At 41.1% G+C, this 22,100-nt stretch overlaps 3 protein-coding genes across 3 annotated transcripts; 1 reads left to right on the plus strand and 2 right to left on the minus strand.

Annotated features, from left to right (window-relative positions):
* The first annotated feature begins 544 nt into the window (after positions 1–544).
* Positions 545–8,779, plus strand: LOC135468393 (aarF domain-containing protein kinase 1-like). Its single transcript, XM_064746634.1, has 9 exons — positions 545–1,204; positions 1,975–2,058; positions 2,665–2,868; positions 3,128–3,286; positions 3,493–3,651; positions 4,113–4,229; positions 4,772–4,915; positions 7,136–7,333; positions 8,122–8,779. Exons 1-9 carry the CDS (start codon positions 1,070–1,072, stop codon positions 8,476–8,478), a joined length of 1,557 nt encoding a protein of 518 aa, XP_064602704.1. The 5' UTR covers positions 545–1,069; the 3' UTR covers positions 8,479–8,779.
* Positions 8,780–9,258: 479 nt separating this feature from the next.
* On the minus strand, positions 9,259–15,358 carry LOC135468917 (uncharacterized). Its single transcript, XM_064747406.1, has 4 exons — positions 15,216–15,358; positions 12,758–13,002; positions 12,035–12,158; positions 9,259–11,203 (listed from the first exon to the last, which is right to left on the minus strand). Exons 1-4 carry the CDS (start codon positions 15,260–15,262, stop codon positions 11,014–11,016), a joined length of 606 nt encoding a protein of 201 aa, XP_064603476.1. The 5' UTR covers positions 15,263–15,358; the 3' UTR covers positions 9,259–11,013.
* A 3,583-nt stretch (positions 15,359–18,941) lies between these two features.
* On the minus strand, positions 18,942–21,841 carry LOC135468375 (ATP-dependent RNA helicase SUPV3L1, mitochondrial-like). Its single transcript, XM_064746593.1, has one exon. It carries the CDS (start codon positions 21,791–21,793, stop codon positions 19,382–19,384), a length of 2,412 nt encoding a protein of 803 aa, XP_064602663.1. The 5' UTR covers positions 21,794–21,841; the 3' UTR covers positions 18,942–19,381.
* Positions 21,842–22,100: the final 259 nt, after the last annotated feature.

The raw sequence follows: 22,100 nt of genomic DNA on the forward strand, positions 1-22,100 counted from the left end.
TATGCGTCAAGTTCATCAGTTCTGATAAGGACGAAGAGATATCACGCTTACCGGTAAGTCAAAATTTCAAATCACTGTGAAATTGTTATTTCTGACGTAACGATGTCAAAATATTGCTTGACAACGTAAATTCTGGATAAGTTATTTTAAAACAAATTTCATCTAAAGTAACGGAAAGGATCGAACATACCAAGATTAATGATTAATGATTTTCACTTCAGTCTAAGCTCGCTTCGTGATCCGGGGCCTTGTGTGGTCCCAAGAGTAAATATGTAGGCCTATGTATGCAAGTGTGTAAAACACAGTAATAGACATATTTAAGACACATTTACCAAGAATACCAAAAAGTCGCGTTTAGTCAGTTTTTAGTACGAAACAATCCACCACACCACATACCTCCCCCTCCCCCTCAATCATACACATACGTAACCGGTCATGGTACTGGTATTCGTTCTTCACAATTGGAGGTAAAAATGGGCTACTTACTAGGGTCTGCTAAAACCCGTGGCGCAACACGGCTGACAGCAAGTCATTTGGTATTAATCGTGGCTCGTAAGAAATATTTTACCCATTTTTAACAAGGTATAAACACGTATTAAAAGTTTTAATGATGTTTATTGTATTTCCACATCATTCAGAACAATGCCACTTACCAGTGAAAAGAATTGTGAATAGTATCGAAAACAGGGGCCTCTGTAATATAGTTGCGCTGGTTACATCAACTTAAGTCCGAAGTTCGAAGTCACCTTGAAATACGGATTGTAATTGAACAACCATTCCCATACAGCTGGGTTTACATGCTAAGATGGAGATTAAAAGAGAGACATATGGGCCTGATCTTGATTATGAGATGAAAGGCTTTGACTAGGTATGAACATAAAGTCAAGGTGGGCTGTGGAAAACATACACACAGTGGTATCCAAGGGAGAACGAGCTATATGTAGCCTTGTGGTACAACTGCATGCTTCGTGGGTCAGACTTATTAGTTGAGAAATATTTTAACAGTTCCTGTTTTCACTGCCAGACTGACTATTAACTGACAGGAATAAGATGAGCAAGTAAATCCGGAATGACAGGGTTGAGACGATTGGCGAAGATTGCCAGCATGTTTGGAGTGACTGGTGGCACAGTCTTCATCATCAAAAAGAATGATTGGGAGATTTCTACTGTGGGAGCACTGAGATTTGGCCGTGCAGCTGTAACAGTAAGTGATTTCTCCATGAACTAGAGAGCATTTGACAACATTGTTACTACTATATAGACACAGTGCTGTAGCTACATGGATCCAGAGCTACAGAGTGAAAGCTGCTGACAATGGGTCGATCTAGTCCCGTCTAAAGGAGGCAATATGGCACATTTTCAGTTAGAGGGAAGGGTGGTACCTTATGTGGAGCAGTAATATGAGCCGTATATGGGAGCTGTGGTTAATAACTATACCTTGAAAGGTGGAACAAGTATCTGTAAAGGCGAAAGGATGTTAGCTTTCACCTTGTTACTCTCTGTCCATCAACTTGAATAAACATAGATACAGAGGCAGGGTGTCGACTTCCAACAAAATAAAAACTACTTCATCAATACCTGGCATCACTGATCACCCACATGTGAACTATAAATGGCCTTCATACTCAAAACTTGACCTCTATCAGAGATTTGGCCTGTATTCACCTTTCCACTTCACAGTAACTTTACATCAGCAACATGTTAGGGCTTTACTATGGTAGAGTGGTTTCTATTGATCCTTCTGGATTGTATATATTAGCCACCTGTATAAGATTTGTGAGCTCGATCTTTCATCAGAGCTAGCACATGGAAGACTATGGCCTCAGCAAGAGGATAGTAAGGTTTTGCTGATCTTTATCAAGCAATCATTTCTAAAGTAACCAAACTTTTTTTGTTTTAGCAGTTGGAACAACATGATGGAAGTAAGATCACTGTTCAGTATTGTCTATGTTTAATATTTTTGTCCTGTTTCAGGCAGCACGGATTGTGTGTGACTATAAGATGACCATGTATCATCTAAATCCAGAAGATGAGCAGTACGCTGACAAGCGCTCTCAGGTTTGCTGCATGTACTGCATATGAATTGTTCTCTTTTCTAATTCTTTATGTATTGGGTTCTGCTAGTTCTTGCATGTACCTCCTGGCTAGAAACATAAAGGGGTGGGAATAGGGGGTAATATGCACTCTTCTTTAATAGTAAAGGCAGTAGTTGGTGTTATATTCCACCCTCTATCTATTGTATATGAATTAATGTATGACAAAAGTAATATAAATCTGTTGATATTTTTGGTCTGGTAGATAGCTTTGAGTTTTCCTTGTCTAGTGTCTACTCATCCAGTAAACCATAAATGAACAAGATTGATGAATTTTCATATTAATTCTGAATACGGATATGCACTACTTCCATTGTTTTGAAAATTGCCAAGATACACATGCTTGAATTTTATTGAGGAAACCACTTAAAGTGTAATGTTCAAGTTACAACCAGTTGAGTCCATTTATTCAGATGTGAGCAGCAAGATGACGTACTTTAGGTCTGAACCAGCATTGTCATCACTGGCCTTTTTCAGGGTTTACAAATCTTTCCAGCTTGCACTGTCTTAAAATCTATAGAAACATAAAATAATGGATGATGTGTACAATACAGTGAATTTATGTCAACAGCTTCACACTCGCTCAGCAGTGAGACTTCGGGAACTGTGCTGTGCTAATGGCGGGGCCTTCATCAAAGTAGGGCAGCATTTAGGGGCACTGGACTACCTGCTGCCTGCCGAGTATGTCCAGACGCTGAAGGTGTTACACAGCGAGGCACCCCAATCCTCTCTGGAGGACCTGTATTCTGTTATTGAGGAAGACCTCGGTAAGAAGGTAGGCAAACAAAACCTTCACCTGTCTCCAAGACCTTTCACCTTTTAAATTAACATGTGTCTAGGAGAGATTATAGTTTGTCACAGATAATTTTGCTTAAAATAAAATTATTATGACTAGAAATGATTTTTTTATAGAAGAAAGACTAACCCCATCCCCTACCAAACACCCACCACCCACCCTCACTGGTCAATCAGATCGTTTGGCAGGATACAGTACATTGTAGCACTTTCTGCTTTTGTTTTTTATTTGCTGACAGGTATCTGAGATTTTCACCACCTTTGACCCTCAGCCTCTGGGTGCGGCCTCTCTAGCTCAGGTACACAAGGCCACCCTTAGGGACGGCCGTGTTGTGGCAGTGAAGGTACAGCATGTTAAAGTCAAGGCCCACTCCTTTGTGGACATAAAAACCATGGAGGTAAGGCATCATAAACCAAACTCTGTCAGTTCAAGGTTTACTGAAATTTTAAAAACGTGTTTGAAAATTGATGGTTATACCAGTACATCAGTGCAGTATGATTTAAAGCATGTTGACAAAAAAAAAGCATGTTAATAAATTTATTCCCTTCAAGCCAGTGGTTTAAAATTGGCTCATGGATCCGGTATGATTTTGCTGTGCTTCAGATCTTGGTGAAATTGGTGGCCTGGCTTTTCCCGGACTTTCAATATGTGTGGTTAGCTGAAGAAACCAAGAAAAATCTGCCATTAGAACTGGACTTCCTGAATGAGGGAAGGAACTGTGAGCGGGTTGGGAGAATGTTCAAACACTTTAGGTTTTTAAAGGTAACAGATATTATACTTCAGAAACTGTGGGTAATGTCTGATTTCGTATTAGTGTGAAAGTAGCACTGTCTGTTACAATAAAGGTCAGCTCCACTGGTAATCATGAAAGAGTAGAACCCTCATTTTCATCCGTTCACAATGTGGTGAGTACATGGAAAGTATGGGATAAAGGAAACATGTACGTGTAGTAATATACAAGATAACCAACAGATGTTAGCACAGTGCTTGTTTTTGTGTGTTCTATTTCTACAGTGTACATAACAGCAAGGTTGCTGTTCTATATTGAACTCACCTACAATTTTATATCTGAAAGTTGACATTAAGAGCAGTGGTAAACAAGTGCCCTCTTGCCTGTGTTTTTAAGTCATTTACCCCATGTGAAGTGAGTTCACCCTGCAAACTAGGGTGTGACTTGAATACCAAAGACAACTGTGTGGGTAATGCGTGTCTGTCTGTATCAGGTGCCGGCTATCTACTGGGACCTGTCCTCGGAGAGGGTCCTGACCATGGAGTTCTGTGAAGGGGGGAAGGTAGATAACCGAGACTACATGACCAAACATGGCATCAGTGTCAATGAGGTGAGGCACTAGGGGGTCAGGGAGGACACCTAGTGGCTCTTCTAAAGTATATCAGCTTATGCTGTTGTGTAATAAATGTTTAGAAATTCCTGTTTTGTGTGGAAAATTTGTGTTTTTCTTTGGAAATGTGTGTTTTTGTAAACAATAAACTGTCCTGAACGTAAGAGTTGAAATTTCAGTACTGTTTAACCTTGAACCTCTCTTGAAGTGTTGTCATGGAAGAAGTAGGGCAAACTGGTATGAACTAATGAAGTGTTGATACAAATTTGAACAGGCATGGTGTTCAGTTTTTATTCAGAATGATTTGATCAATCCTGGTCTTGCACGAAACCCTCTGAAGATGAGAAACATGTACTGCCATGGCAACATAATGCCCATAGCCTGAATCCTGGTTGCGATGGTAGTCAATGCAGGTTGCCTTGGCAGTTAATGCTGGTTGCCATGGCAGTTAATGCTGTTTGCCATGGCAGTTTATGCTGGTTATCATGCATGGAAGTTAATTTCATATTTGTCATCCTATTCTGTTTGTATTCTGCAATCAGGTGACCAGGAGCCTGGGAAAGCTGTACAGTGAGATGATATTTGTGCACGGCTATGTACATTGTGATCCTCACCCTGGCAATGTACTGGTCAAGAAGACAGACCAAGGTGTAGAGATATCCCTGCTGGATCATGGACTATATCAGGTGACGCATGAGAATCTAGGTTATGCTAAATGAGAGCTTAGACCATGCTACATAAGGATCTAGACTATGCTACATGACAATCTAGGCTATGCCACGTAACAGTTTAGGCTATGCCATATAACAGTCTAGGCTACATTGAAATCTAGGCTACATGAGAGTCTAAGTGACATTGAAATCTAGGCTACATGAGAGTCTAAGTGACATTGAAATCTAGGCCACATGAGAGTCTAAGTGACATTGAAATCTAGGCCACATGAGAGTCTAAGTGACATTGAAATCTAGGCAGCATGAGAGTCTAAGTGACATTGAAATCTAGGCTACATGAGAGTCTAAGTGACATTGAAATCTAGGCCACATGAGAGTCTAAGTGACATCGAAATCTAGGCAGCATGAGAGTCTAAGTGACATTGAAATCTAGGCCACATGAGAGTCTAAGTGACATTGAAATCTAGGCCACATGAGAGTCTAAGTGACATTGAAATCTAGGCCACATGAGAGTCTAAGTGACATTGAAATCTAGGCTACATGAGAGTCTAAGTGACATTGAAATCTAGGCTACATGAGAGTCTAAGTGACATTGAAATCTAGGCCACATGAGAGTCTAACTGACATTGAAATCTAGGCAGCATGAGAGTCTAACTGACATTGAAATTTAGGCCACATGAGAGTCTAAGTGACATAGAAATCTAGGCTACACGAGAGTCTAAGTGACATTGAAATCTAGGCCACATGAGAGTCTAAGTGACATTGAAATCTAGGCAGCATGAGAGTCTAAATGACATTGAAATCTAGGCTACATGAGAGTCTAAGTGACATTGAAATCTAGGCCACATGAGAGTCTGAGTGACATTGAAATCTAGGCTACATGAGAGTCTAAGTGACATTGAAATCTAGGCTACATGAGAGTCTAAGTGACATTGAAATCTAGGCTACATGAGAGTCTAAATGACATTGAAATCTAGGCCACATGAGAGTCTAAATGACATTGAAATCTAGGCTACATGAGAGTCTAAGTGACATTAAAATCTAGGCCACATGAGAGTCTAAGTGACATTGAAATCTAGGCCACATGAGAATCTAAGTGACATTGAAATCTAGGCAGCATGAGAGTTTAAGTGACATTGAAATCTAGGCTACATGAGAATCGAGGCTGTGCTACAAACATGAGAATCTAGGCTGTGCTACGAACATGAGAATCTAGGCTGTGCTACGAACATGAGAATCGAGGCTGTGCTACGAACATGAGAATCGAGGCTGTGCTACGAACATGAGAATCGAGGCTGTGCTACGAACATGAGAATCTAGGCTGTGCCTACATGCAGAGGCAGTCTTGTGGCTTTACTAGAATCACTCTGTATATGCTCTGAAGGAGTCGAGACTACCAGATGTATTCTATACTCTACTTGAAGCATTTCATTTTCTGCCAGAAGAAACCTAGGCTCTGTTAGAAGTCATCTACACTTTGTTAGAAGAAAGCTAGGTTCTGTTTACATGTACTTCAGAATAAAAATGGAATGTGCTGTAATAAACACATGACCAGTTCAATTTAAGGTGTCCTGCATAATTTTAAATTCATATCTATATCTATCTCTTACTTCTTCCTCCTTTGCAATCTTACATATATGTGTAACTGTAATGTCAAAATCAGTATTCAGCATGTATTGTACCTTCAGCCACGTCAACTTCTGATCGGTACTTGGTGTTAGTACCTGTGGTGAGGACAGTGAGTGGGATTGCTTGAGGAAACTGCTGCACCTTACCAAGTATTTGACAAACGTCATAGCCCGAAAACCAAAATTACTTATTAAACCCTGATCTGCGGCTGAATTAAGGACAGCGTTCTGAGTTAGCAAGGAGCTTCCGATCACAGTGTTGAATTGGAACAATCCTGATCTGGTAGAATGTCATGAGGACACTGACTGAATGGTTTACAGTTGAATTTCACGTATAACAAAATTTGTTTTCCTCATCAACATTTCATCTTACATGTACTTTCAGGGCTCAGTTTCATTAAACTTCAAAAACCAGCTTTTCTTGTAAATGACGTTGCCTTAAGGCACTATAACATAGACAACTTTTTTTGTGAAGAAAGTTAGGAGAAATGTATCTGACAGAGTTTTGTGAAAGTGAAAAGTCCCTGTTGTCTGTAGATTTTGCTGTGCATATCTTTTTCTGTATCACCTATTTTGTTCTCCTTTACTCCTACGTCTTCTTCAACAGTCACTGACAGATGAGTTCCGTGTGAACTACAGCAAGCTGTGGATGTCTCTGATCAATGCAGACCAGAAGGGAATTAAGCACTACTCCAGCCTGATGAATGCTGGTGATCTCTACCCCTTGTTTGCCTGTATGCTGACAGCCAGGTCCTGGACGGCTGTGTCCTCAGGGATTGCCAACAAGGAGTTCTCAGCAAAAGAGGTGGGCACAGCTCTCTTATAAGGTGATAAGTACTTGGCCTGTGCAAACTACATGTTGGTAGGCTGGAAGTGACGTGAAAACTTTTATCAGGGCTGGATTTTATGCCATATTACGGTTTAAATGAGAATGCCTTGTTGGTTATCTGATTAGAAGAAGTTTCCTGTGGTTCGCTCCACACTATAATCTGATCACCGTCATTTAGTATTAAACAATAGTCAATTAAATAAATACCATATCACGTGATACCTGTGAGTCCTTGTCAGTTTTGAAGCGCAGTGTGATAGTTAAACAGTGGTATTGTAGACTGATGTATTTGGTATCTACAACTGGATACCACGAAAAAGGCTGTAGATTTTCTTCCTACAACAGAACAATGTGAGATGAGATGAGGGGCCTACATGGCTGAATGGGTTAGCATGACAACACTGTGCAATGACCAGGAGCCTCTCACCAATGCAGTCACCGTGAGTTCAATTCCAGCTCATGCTGGCATGCTGGCTTACTGTCTGGCCATACGTGGGTAAAGTCCGCCAGCAACCTGTGGATGATCATAGGTTTCCCCATGGTTTCCTCCCACCATAATTCCTGAGAACAGTGTAAAACACCAGTCAAATAAATGAATCAGATTAGATGTACATGTAGTTCACATTATCACTCAACAACCTTGGGTAATAAAGGATAAGATTTATTCCTCTATAGTCAGTTAGTCGATAGTCAGTTATAAATTATGCTGTAAACGCTGTAGTACGCTGTAAACTTATCTCTCTTTTGTGTTTTAATTTTCTCAGGGGGAGGAGATCAAGTCCAGTGTGGCCGATTACTTCCCTCAGATTTCACAAATCCTGAATCGCATACCACGCCAAATGTTGCTGTTGCTGAAAACCAACGATGTTTTACGCAGTATAGAGCATTCATTGAAGACTCGCAGCAATGCGACATCTTTCATTAACATGTCCCGCTGCTGTATTAGGTCAGTGGGCCAGTATGAACTCCAACATTGCCAATCTAGGATGTGTAAAATACGTGTGTCCATCAACACTCACTGGCATTTGTTTGTGATTTCTGTGTATGAGTTTTCCCTGTGGTTACAGAGCACTGTGATGGGCCAGACTTTCAGTCGTATCTTCAAGCACAGAGTTATATGATAATAGCCTGATTTAATAAAATTAATACTGTAATTTTTACAATCCATAGTTATTGATATATAAGGACGCCAGAGTAGTAGAGCATTCAGGGAAAATCTACATGTTCAGAAAGGACGATAGGTGTTCTGGGACATTTAAAAACTTCTGTACATGTGTGACGGGTATGTAGTGTGTAAGATTCATTGTTGGGGACAGACAAAGCTTGAAGCTAGCTTTTCAGGTTTGTCTAAACTACCTCAGCCTATAGTGAATGTGATGAATGTGCTGTTTTATTTATAAATAAATTTATTTTGATTCATTTGATTGGTGTTTTATGCCATACTGGAGATAAATAAAATAAGGCCAGTGTTTTATATAATGAAACATTATTAGGATAGATCTTAATTCAGTTCCTTTGAGCTTAACCCAGTGTTTAGCCTCTGACCAAGTGTATAACATCTGAATCAGTGTTTATTAGCAGCTGTCAGATCCAGTGGTTAATGTCTGATCCAGTGTTTAACATCTGAATGAGGTTTAACATCTGTGGGATACAGTGTTTAAAATCTGGTCCAGTGTTTAACATCTGGTGTAACCTTTAACATCTGGTGCAGCCTTTAACATCTGAATCAGTGTTTAGCACCTGCTGGATCCAATGTTTAACCTCTGATCCAATTTTTAACATCTGAATGAGGTTTAACATCTGTCGGATATAGTGTTTAAAGTCTGGCCCAGCCCAGTGTTTAAAATCTGGTCCAGTGTTTAACATCTGGTGTAACCTTTAACATCTGGTGCAGCCTTTAACATCTGAATCAGTGTTTAGCACCTGCTGGATCCGATGTTTAACCTCTGATCCAATGTTTAACATCTGAATGAGATTTAACATCTGTTGGATATAGTGTTTAAAATCTGGCCCAGCCTTTAACATCTGGTCCAGCTTTTAACATCTGAATCAGTGTTTAGCTCCTGCCAGATCCAGTGTTTCATCCTCTGATCCAGTAATTTGGCCTCTGACAGAGCGTTCAGTTCTAATTAAGTGTTAATTATCTCCTGATCCAATATTTAGCCCCTGAAGCAGTGTTATGCCTCTGATCCTGTATTAAGTCTTTGACCCAGCGTTTAGTTTTGATCCAGTGTAAATTGCCTTCTTTGATCCAGCTTTTAGGCTGTGACACATTGTTTACAGTGTGATACAGTTTTTGATCTTTGATCCAGCATTTAACCTCTGATCTGGTGTTTAACCACTTTGGCACAATTCTTGCACATTTTACAAATTGCAGATAAGATATTACGTTTCCTAATGTTTGAAACCAAAGGCTGGAAACACATACGGGGATTCAGATAAATACTTCATATCTAATTTGTTTACTTCGCATATATATAAGGGCATCAAGCAACGACGATTCTGGTAGACACGTATTATGTATCGTCTTGCACTTTTTGGATGCATAATTACTGAAATATCTCATGTATTTTCGGACAGTTCCGTAGGTTGATAATCACCGCCACTGTTGCCAGAAAATCGCACACGTGTCAATATGGCGGTGGCATCGGTATTTTTCCCAGAACCTTACAAGCAAAGTTATTCACAATATTACATGAACAGGTTCTTAGAAATAGTATGTATAAGATTTCCACACACAGGCTTTAATAAGTCAAAAGTTGATGCCTGGAAATTGAAACTGCTTTGAGAGAATGTGTCAAGAATAAGCACTGCATCTCTTTGGGAAACGAACCAACCTCACTTGTCATGCATAATGCTGTTTATATAAGCTTTTAAATTAGGTTTGAGCTAGTTAACAGACGTCACGAGTTCTGCTTTTGCGTAAAGTATATGCCTTCTCCGGCTAGGATTGTTTGATATAGTTAAATGATTCTTGTAGCTGACACTTCCAGTGCTGTCTAACGGGGGCTATCTGAGCGTTAGGTCTGTAGACGTAGTAAAACACATCAATGGACCCATCTTTGTTTAGCTTAACATTGCCATAACCATGCGAGAGTTCGTCGGCTTCCAGGAATGGTGTCTGTTTGCTGAACGTCACGGAACCGCCCTGGCTTATGCGATGGTCTGAAAAATGATCGAGAGGCTGCATTATAGCGCCCAACATTTGAACGGTTGCCTACAATTCAAAACTGAAAGTACAGTCTCGGAGCATTTAGTTCGTGTATCCAATTCGATCGACATATTAAGAAATTATGTTTTCATGTCGGCGTGAAGAAGATTACGTCCTACCGTGTCAGATACGGTTTTAAACTTTGTGTAGGCGTAAACGTTCTTGATTCAAATTTCTGATTCTAATGTTACATCTTCCTAACATTACTGGTTTATGGGTGTCCAGTTGTTCCAATATACGTGTAGGCCTACCTATAGATTGGATTAATCGGTCTACATGTCAGTAAAGCTTTCATTTAGCCTTTTTGTGAATTTGATTCACCCATCGGACGTTGCGAAAAAGACATATTTACGCTTACATATGTGTGTCTGATACATTCAACAAAATACTTCCCGGTAGCCTTCAAACAGAAAATTTCCATAAGATATTAAATTCAGTATGTTGTTTAACTTACCCACAATTTCCCATAGACAAGAAGGTGTCCCTGGTCTCCTTCGCGGTGTCCAGGCTGTTTACATCTGCTCAATTCGCCAGCCACGTATACTCTATAACCTGCTTGCAGTGTGTCCAGAACGTCGGTAAAATTGATGAGAGGAACACCGGGACTGGCTCCAGCAGTTGGGGTTAGACCAGACCTGTTCATTGAGATAGCAAAATATACATGTACTATCAAAAAAGTATGATATGTCTTATGTAAACCACTGATACTACTGTATTGATTAGCTATAATCAGATAAGGGTTTATCGATAATACTGAGATGTACATGAAGGGCACAAGTTTTAGTCGTGACTTTTTCAGCCAAATGTATCGGACTGACAAAAGGACCTGGTGGAGTAAAGAGGAGAATCGGCCCCAGAGAGGAAGAAAGTGAAAATTTCAAAATCCAAGCACAATTCTGTAAATTTCAGTAAATACAAAAAATGTAAATATATATTTCAGTGTGACTAGCGGCCAATCACTTATCGATTTTACGACCGATAAATTGCTTCAGTGCATGTTTGGAGTTTTCTAGGTCGCATGATTTTTTTCCTGTATAACATGAAAAGAAGAGTAAAACAACTCAAAAAGTGTTTTCAGCAGCTCTCAATCACAGTCGGGGCCTCCGTGGCTCAGTCGGTTAGCGCGCTAACGCAGCGTAATGACCCAGAAGCCTCTCACCAATGCGGTCGCTGTGAGTTCAAGTCCAGCTCATGCTGGCTTCCTCTCCAGCCGTAAGTGGGAAGGTCTGCCAGCAACCTGCGGATGGTCGTGGGTTTCCCCCGGGCTCTGCCCGGTTTCCTCCCACCATAATGCTGGCCGCCGTCGTATAAGTGAAATATTCTTGAGTACGGCGTAAAACACCAATCAAATAAATAAATAAATAAATCAATCACAGTCAATTTCGCTTCTTGAGGTGGGCATTTTCAAGAAAATGCACTGGGGCCGATTCCCCACCTTACCATACCAGGTCCTTTGAATGGCTTACCCAATACGACAAACAATGGTGCCCGAGGTTACGACTTGCCCTGTACTCGGATCGACATCGCTTATTCTGAAGTTGGCCGATCCAGATGGGTCAAGGTTCATGGCTAAGACACGAGTGGCCGGGCCTGGTGAAAATTATCAAATATGATCGTTGGTCAGTGGGCTATATATTACAAAGGTCTTAATAAACAGCTTATATATACAACCATGAGATGTTTGCTGACTTCGTATTTTAATTGTTGCACCAAACAGTCCGCGGTCCGCAGCTTAGGGTTTTACTTGAAGACAATTTCACGACGCAGGTTATATATTGATTTACTTGATTTGTGTTTTTCGCCGTACTCAAGAATATTTCACTTATAGGACGCCGGCCAGCATTATGATGGGAGGAAACCGGGCAAAACCCAGGAGAAACTCGTGATCCTCTGCAGATTTCCGATAGACGTATGGCCAGATATTAAGCCAGCATGAGCTGGAATTGAACTCACCGCGACCGTATTGGTGAGAAGCTCCTTGGCCCCTCACGACGCAGGTGATGTAGACTAGAATTGTATATAATATATTAAATATAGTGTATATCATACAGGCCTATACTGAGACAAGTTTAGGCCTATAATTCTGAACAAATGACAACAACCTTAGACCAAAAAGCTTCACTTGCACGTGTATGGAAAATCATCAGAAGTAAAACAGACTGGCAATCATGTAATTGTTACAAGCTTACCGACCAGCTTTAGTCGAGTTCCATTCACTGTCGTTTCTCTGTTAGATGAAATCCCTACATCAGTAAGAATGAAGAAATCAAGGCGTTCCGTGAAAGAATATGGCTGGAGGTTTGGGGGGAAGTCATGGGTACAGTGGTCAATGTCCACACTGATCAGTATAGGCGCTCCACTACTCGCATATGCCACGATCTCAGAGAAGGATTTCAAGACCGTCGGCTCAGCCAGGGAAGATGTGCCCAGGGAACTACAAAGAACAAGTATATATGTGGTTATTTAAAAAAAAACTCTGGGACTTGTTTCACGAGAATGTCTATAGCCTATTAAACTATTGAAAGTTGGTGTTCTTTTGCCAAAATCCAACGTAGAACGTTTTCTCGAAGAAAATAAAGGCAAACAGCACGTAAAGATTGACCGAGTCGATGAGGTAAGAAAACCACTTTTGCATAAGTAAAAAATCTGACGAGGTTTCCTAAAAGCGGGCTCAGAAACATGATAACTGTCACAGCTAATAATATATATTCTTACTAGTTCCCTTTAACATGTTTACAGACTAAACATGTTTTCGGCGAGAAAGATGCGTTTAGGGATATACTAAATGACTAGACATGTTGAGGACTACAGCTTATTAAGGATCTAAAGGTGTAAAAAAAACACGAAATATGCGTTTAGGGTTGCGTTTAGGTTCTAAACGCCATATTTGCAGTGTACTGTAAGGTTTATATATGTAGTTGGTTCTGTGGGAAAGAATATCTTCTGTTGTATATAGCTACTTTGTGTGAAAAATGGATTCTAATATGTTGTCCCCAAAAGTAATCATAAACCGTTCCCTATACAAGTCCAAACTTGTCAAACGGGATCATTTTACCACGGGAACTCCAGTTTCCTTCATCTATAAAACTGACATGGCACAAGTGAAAAATACTGGAATACGCATTGCGTATAAATGAAGAAATTAATGAATTCAACGTATAGCATGGCTTCATGTCACAGAACCTGACATTTCTCCACTCAGTCAAAAAGTTTACCATTTCTTATTTTATCAAATTTATACACCATTTACAAATAAACTAAGATGACTAAGCATTGAGCTCCGATTCAAGAGTCAGTTCGTCTTTGGTCTTCAGGGTTTGTTATGCGTTCACTTAACATACTACAGGATGCAAATGATCTTTTATCGAATGCTACCCGATTCAGTTTGACCTTTTATCGTATGCTAGTCGGTTCAGTTTGACATTTTAACATGTGCTACCCGATTCAGTTTGACCTTTTATCATACATGCTACTGACTCACTTTGATCTTTAATCTTATGTTACGATTTAACGTTTAATCATATGCTAGTCGATTGAATTTGACCTTTTATCATATGTTATCCGATTCGGTTTGACCTTTTATCGAAGACTACTCGATCCTTCTTCACCGTTTGTCGCACATGTATCATATTCTTCCCGATTCAGTCTGACCTATTATCGTACGTTACCCGATTCAGTCTGACCTTTTAACGCATGGTATACCAGATTCAGTTTACCCTTAATCGGTGACACTTCGTCAGTTTTTCAGACAGAATAACTCAACATGTTGTCAGATCACAGGGAATAAAGCCGACAAAACTTTGAGAAACTTTTCCACGCGTGGTAGGCAGACTTTACTTTTCGACAAGTTATAGCCGATTTAAGACGTTTTGAGTGAGTGCAAGTTCTTAGGATTTAACATAGTAATGAACAATTTGTCAGCCAAATGACGGAGTTCTTAGAGCGCATATATGTGTATTGTGCCTCCTTGATGCAGGACGTATTCCAGGGCTCTTTTATCTAGTGCTGCTTCATTGACACGACTTACCGAAGGCAAGTAAGTCGCCCCACCCGAGCCATTATACTGATGGATCAACCAGTCGTTGCACTATCCCCTTAATGCTGAACGCCAAGCGAGGAAGTTACAACTTCCTCTGTTAAGGCCTTAGGTGTGACCCGACCCTAGACGGACGCTCAAGGCGTTTTGAAGGAGGATATGCCCAAAGGAGTCACAAGTCCTATTTATAAATTAACTAGGACTATGTATGTATGTATATTTCGAATTTCGTCACTAAATCCTCAACGAATTGGAGAAACAAAGAAACCAGTATTGCAATCAGTCCAGTCAGGTAGGACTGGAGCTGTTGCAAACATGTTAATACGAGGCACTTGTAAGTACAGGTGAGAAATGTGATGATAATAAAATATGTGAGTATTTATAAAATGCAATTCCAATTATCTATGGATGTAAAATTAAACCAATAATCTAGATGCAATCGCCTGAGCACGCCACTCCCATTGGTCATCAACGCCTGGAGAAGAAATTACTGTTTAAGAATTTGTTTAAGCTGTTATATTTTGGGAAAGTATGCTAACACGTGCGACTGCAAGAGGTACCTTACCTGGTCGGTGTAATCTTCTCTACAATAAATCATTCATTAGACATACCTTAATAAAATAGCAAAGGAAATCCTAGCCAACGCAAACAAGGACATCTTCAAATTATTCAGTGCTGTCTTTCCTGTCGGTGAACAGATTAACTCTGCATATAATCTTTAACGTTAACACTGTTTTTGCTCAGTGTCACAGGCCGAATCCCGCCCTCTGCCAGTATAAAGCAAACATATCAACGTAATGGACACTTTGATATCGTTTATCACACCGCATAGGTAGGTCACAACACGAGGTTTCTATTTCCAGGTTAGAAAGTACAGCATGACTTGCAGTGTCCAGTGATTAAGCCTGTTTACCTGATAATGCCTTACACGGTAGATAAAGATGTGACGAATAATACTGCTACTCGTGTCCCGTACTACAGGTGCAGTATTCTGACACCATACATGTTTCCCCAGGTCACAGTATCTACCGCTACCAACACCATACATGTTCCTCCACGTCACAGTATCTATCACTACCAACACCATACATGTTCCCCCAGGTCACAGTATCTATCACTACCAACACCATACATGTTCCCCCAGCTCACAGTATCTACCACTACCAACACCAAACATGTTCCCCCAGCTCACAGTATATACCGCTACCAACACCATACATGTTCCCCCAGTTCACAGTGTATACCGTTACCAACACCCTACATGTCCCCCCAGGCCACAGTATCTACCCTAATAACACCAAACAAGTTCCCCCAGGTCACAGTATCTACCGTTACTAACACCCTACATGTTCCCCCAGGTCACAGTATCTACTGCTACCAAAACCATACATATTCCCCCAGTTCACAGTATCTACTGCTAGCAACACCACACAAGATCCCCCAGGTCACAGTATCCATCGCTATCAACACCACACGTTCCCCCAGGCCATAGTATCTACCACTACCAACACCATACATGTTCCCCCAGGTCACAGTATCTACCGTTACTAACACCCTACATGTTCCCCCAGGTCACAGTATCTACTGCTACCAAAACCATACATATTCCCCCAGTTCACAGTATCTACTGCTAGCAACACCTCACAAGATCCCCCAGGTCACAGTATCCATCGCTATCAACACCACACGTTCCCCCAGGCCATAGTATCTACCGCTACCAACACCATACATGTTCCCCCAGGTCACAGTATCTATCACTACAAACACCCTACATGTTCCCCCAGGTCTCACTATCTACCCTACCAACACCATATATGTTCCCTCAGGTCACAGTATCTACCCCTACCAACACCATACATGCTCCCCCAGGTCACAGCGTCTATCACTACCAACACCATACATGCTCCCCCAGGTCACAGCGTCTATCACTACCAACACCATACATGTTCCCCCAGGTCACAGTATCTACCGCTAGCAACACCATACATGTTCCCCTAGGTCACAGTATCTACCGCTACCAACACCATACATGTTCCCCCAGGTCACAGTATCTACCCCTACCAACACCATACATGATCCCTCAGGTCACAGTATCTATCACTACCAACGCCATACATGTTCCCGCAGGTCACAGTATCTATCGCTACCAACACCATACATGTTCCCCCAGGTCACAGTATCTACCGCTACCAACACTGTACATGTTCCCCCAGCTCACAGCCTCTACGGCTACCAACACCATACATGTTCCCGCAGGTCACAGTATCTACCGCTACCAATACCATACATGTTCCCCCACGTCACAGTATCTACCGCTACCAACACTGTACATGTTCCCCCAGCTCACAGCCTCTATGGCTACCAACACCATTCATGTTCCCCCAGGTCACAGTATCTATCGCTACCAACACCATACATGTTCCCGCAGGTCACAGTATCTACCGCTACCAACACCATACATGTTCCCCCAGGTCACAGTATCTACCGCTACCAACACCGTACATGTTCCCCCAGCTCACAGCATCTACAGCTACCAACACCATACATACACCATACAGCCAGTCACAGAATACCAACACCTTCATATCGTCTTCATACTATTAAATACCAGGTTTCACCTGTCCACAGAATACTGATACTGTACTTTACAAATGCAATTGCTGTGAATTCAAGACCAGTTGATTCTGGTTTATTTTTCGGTTGTACATGGGAAGGTCTGCAGCAACCTGCCAATGGTGGTGGGTTTCCCCCGGGCTTTGCCCAGTTTCCTCCCACCATAATGCTGGCCGCCGTCGTATCAGTGAAATATTCCTGATTGCCACGTAAAACACCAGTCAGATAAATAAACATGTCAAAAATGAATTTATTAGAACGACTATCCAATCACAGCATAGTCTTTTTTTTTCATGGTCGAAGAACAATATATATTGTCAATGATCAGACAAAAAATGTTTATTCATGCAGCTCATCAAGTCACGTCTCTAAAGTGTTTTCAAGGTCATCGACAGAGGAAGGGCCCAAATGAAGATTGTCAAGCTCAGTTCACCATGAGGGTTACAGGTGTGTTCACCATGAGGGTTACAGGTGTGTTCACCACGAAGGTTAATGGTGTGTTCACCATGAGGGTTACAGGCGTGTTCACCATAAGGGTTACTGGTGTGTTCACCATGAAGGCTACAGGTGTGTTCACCATGAGGGTTACAGGTGTGTTCACCATAAGGGTTACTGGTGTGTTCACCATGAGGGTTACAGGTGTGTTCACCATGAGGGTTACTGGTGTGTTCACCATGATGGCCAATGGTTTCTATGCCTTTTCGTCTCAATGAAGTCACCAGACGTGCCTGCGGAATCTCCCCCCAGATCCTGGTTAGTTCCCTACCTGATGGGGTTTACCTGATGGGGATTTGAACCAGCAATCTCTGTGTTTGGAGTCCACACTTCTACCACTAGGCTAATGGGGAATTCCCTCTGGTGAACACTTCATGTGCATATGTTCCACAAAATCACATTTTACGGGCACAAACTTCCACTTCCACTCTGTCAACAAATTATAACGTCAGATGTAACAACTTTTGTAATGTCACATTTCATCCATACCTAGCTTAGTGTTAATTAGCATATCTGCAAATTGTATATACCATTTTCAATGAAAGCTGATGGCAACCTAGGTCTTTGGCTACAAACTCCAGTAAACTGTGTAGTTTTGTATTCTCTGATTTTCTCCCTCTATTATTAAGGTAGACCAAAGTTAATGTAAACTAAATGCCACAGCAGATGCAGCTTATTCCTTGTTTATCTGCAAATACTGGAGACATGTCAGCAAAGATGTAGAGGCACTAACTATGATGAACACCTTTATACCTGTGAGGAAACTAAACCCAAAATGTACATGAAGTCAAGCTAGCTGAAGTCAGTTCTGAGGTTTCTCAGTATAGTAAAACCTAGGAACAGAGCGAACAAGTAGATCTAGAAGTGAGAGTCAGTGGAAACCAGGCAGAAAAACTGAGAGACGATGTGAATTAATCATTTAATTAACCAGCTGACTGTTTTTCACTCAACTCGATAATGTTTCACTTCATATTTGACAGTAATTAGGTTAATGGGTGGGGAAAACTGAGATGAGCAGCTCTAAAATCTTCAAATGCCTGACAAAGTTTGTGACTTCAAGCTGCAGCCCAACCAGTATGAGGTGAAAAAGAACATGGTACTTCATTACCGGTAGTCACTGTCTATTTATCTTGTTCAAAATCCCATTACACTGCTCAACCAGTGAGTGCTCAGCACAATTATCAGGGCATCATAAAACCTGAACACCAAAATACATAAATTTTTGCGGCAAAGAGAGTTGTATTTGGTACGTTTACTATAGACATCTAAAATCTTCAATCAACACAATCTTTTGGATGTAGATTCATAACAACTCAACACATGACATGGGCATCCAGCATAACTGAAACAAAAATACATCTCCAAGTAAACATTTACAATGAAACATTAATTTGAATAGCATAACTTATATGTAAATGTAACAAACACAATCAAATACATGTATAGGCTGCAATCCAGAAATATAATACTTCAGTGATCTTGCATACTTATGTGTCATCCAATTACACATTCACCTATTAATGCTCTTATGTATTAATTATTATGGCACAATTAATTTGCAATTAAGCACAGTTCATTAAGAATCAGCACTGTTGGACATCACTGTAATGTTTCTTCTGATACTATTGGAACTCTTGACCCTAACTGTCTGCAAAACTTCAGAAAGCTGTCACTTGTCATCCGAGCCTGGGGTATTCCCAGTGGGCGGAGTCTCACTAAGCCACTCCTCCTGCAATTTTGCCAGCATTTCAGGAGTCAGCAAGCCTTGCTTAATCAGCTGATCTGTTAATCGCCCATGGCCTAGGTTGACTTTTCCATTTGCCTTTCCTTGAGCAGTCTCAGACTTTGCCCGCACAAAGTTTGCTGAAAGTCTTGAGTCAAACGCTGAATCTGCTCTTTCATGTCTGATTTTCTGGGACTTCCTCTCACCAAAATCATCACTCATGTAATTTTTCTGTGCCATTGCAGATTTGTGAGACCTGCTCTTCATCTCAAACTCATCCTCGTCAGTGGGTGGGGCACTTGAGGTGGGCGTCTCTGTTGCCTTAATGAGTCTAGTGATGTTGAATACACCCATCTGTATTATTGAGTCCAGCTCTATCTGCATGTCACGCACCAAACTCACATCTGGAAACATGTCTTGAAAACGATAGCTAAGCCACAGGTAGAGGTCAAGGACATCAAAGACACCCTCCAGGTGAACCAGGTCCAGTATAGTTTCAGGTGGTGAGAAGGGCCAAGCAATCTGACGACACAGCCAATCTAGTGTGATTGGCTCACTGCGGCTGTACTGACGAGCAAACTTCAGAAACATAGTGCAAACAAATGGCTGTTTCTTGGGAATAGGAGCACAACAGAATACATACCTGGCTCTTAATGCTAAAGGAACATGCTCAATCATATCTGCAAGAAATTTGAAATCATCTACATTACACATGAAGTATTTATCACTGTCCAGTTGAGACAGTGTGACAAATATGTCAATAAGGTTAGAGAGGGTAGCATTGGGCAGGTGATATGCAAACAGTTCTATTTGCTCTGCCGTTGGATGAAGACCTGCCTGCTCTATTGTCTCTATCTCTTTCCGACAAATATCCTTTAATAAAGCAAGGTCATCTTTCCTGAATGTGGTTACCTCCCCTTCTTCATGCTCTGTCCCAAACCTTCCTGCTCTACCTGCAATCTGTAGAGCCTGCGATGTACTGATAACATCCATTTCTTTTTCCCCCTTTTCATTAAGCCTTGGTTTTATCAGTGAGTAAAATATAATGCGCTTTATAGACAAATTCAGTCCCATACCAATGGCATCTGTTGCCACCATTATTTTACATGAATTTTCCGCATCATTGAACTTTTGTGCTTGTGCCATTTTTGTACCAGGTGGAAGGCCTCCATAAATAACAGCACATTCCTGGCCTCTTTTCTCAAGTTGCCTGGAAACAGTATAGATATCGTTCTTGCTAAAACAAACGATACAATCACCACGTGTCACATTATCAAATGACCCAACAGCTTTGTCCAGAAATTTCAGTTTTGTGAGCCGTTTATACTTTCTTATTTCTACTTCATCGCCTGTCACCATCATCAAATCTTTAACAAGCTGGATGCTTGATGCTTCACCACACACATGGATTTCCTGAGCACAAACTCCAAGTAACGCTCTTGTCCATGCCCAGCCTCTCTGCGTATCCTTTATCATTTGTATTTCATCAATCACAGCCACCTCATATGGGTTAGTAACACTGGTCATCTCTACAGTACAGGCAACATGAGCCGAGGGGTTTCCCTCTGGGTCAGCATATCGTCTTTCCTCTCCAGTTACTAGGTCACACATTGTTCCAGCTGTATTACTCTTCTGAAACACTTCCACAGCCAGCATTTTAAGCGGGCCACAGTACACACCTGACTTAGCACTGAACAGTCTCTGAAGGGCATGATACGTCTTCCCACTATTTGTAGGTCCTGCATGAAAGATGATTTTTCGTTGTATTGCTCTGGCCTCAGGGTACCAGTTTGCAGGAAGTCTCAAGTCACTTATTTTTTTTAAGTCTTCCATACACTCTAAATGCGGAAAAATCTCTTTTGCATGTCGCAAGAAATAAGGAAAAATATCATCAGTATGCCCTGCCTCTTGTAAGATATCACTGAGGACAACATGAAGATCAACAGGCAAATTTTCCGACTCAACACAAAACCGCCTGAAGCTGATATAAGCTTGATGAAACAGTTTGTTGTCCAGACCACTTTCGGCTGACAGCCGCTTGATCTCCGGCCTTCTGTAAAACTGATTTAACAATTTCAGTAAGTCTTCTTTTTTGAGAGAGCCGGTTAACTCTGCCCCAACATTTATGTCATCTGGGTTGTTGGGAGGTTTGACGTACACTGGCTGTACCAAGGAGCTGATATCTTTGCCCTTTCCATCCGACTTGTTGCGTCGGGCAGAAGTAATAACGCCAAACAATGTTTCATTAGGCGTTGTTGTTGTTCTCCAACACGTTGTCGGGGTAGGGAACATTTGTCTGCCTCTGAATCCCGATCGACAGGATGGCAGCACGAATGATCTCAACAGCCTGTGGCCCATCTTGATGTTGCAGCTATTCACCAAAGGAAAACCTCACTAAACACCATGCAACCACTGAAATTCTACACACACATTCTCTAGAAGGAGTCATACATGGGCGCTGCCATTTTGAAGCTCAAAGGTGTGCACAAATTAAGAAAATGCGAAAATGCCATTTGGTTAATTCAAATCAGTATGCTATTTCTCATTTCTTTTCTTCTTCAGATGAATATATATTGTCTTTTTAACTTTGAAAATAGGCTGATAAAGTGGCATATTGTTTTTCAAAAGCTTTCACTTCCCTGAAATAGTTTGTTTCTCGTTTATT

The sequence above is a fragment of the Liolophura sinensis genome, chromosome 6, assembly GCF_032854445.1.
Source record: "Liolophura sinensis isolate JHLJ2023 chromosome 6, CUHK_Ljap_v2, whole genome shotgun sequence".
In the NCBI taxonomy this organism is placed as follows: domain Eukaryota; kingdom Metazoa; phylum Mollusca; class Polyplacophora; order Chitonida; family Chitonidae; genus Liolophura; species Liolophura sinensis.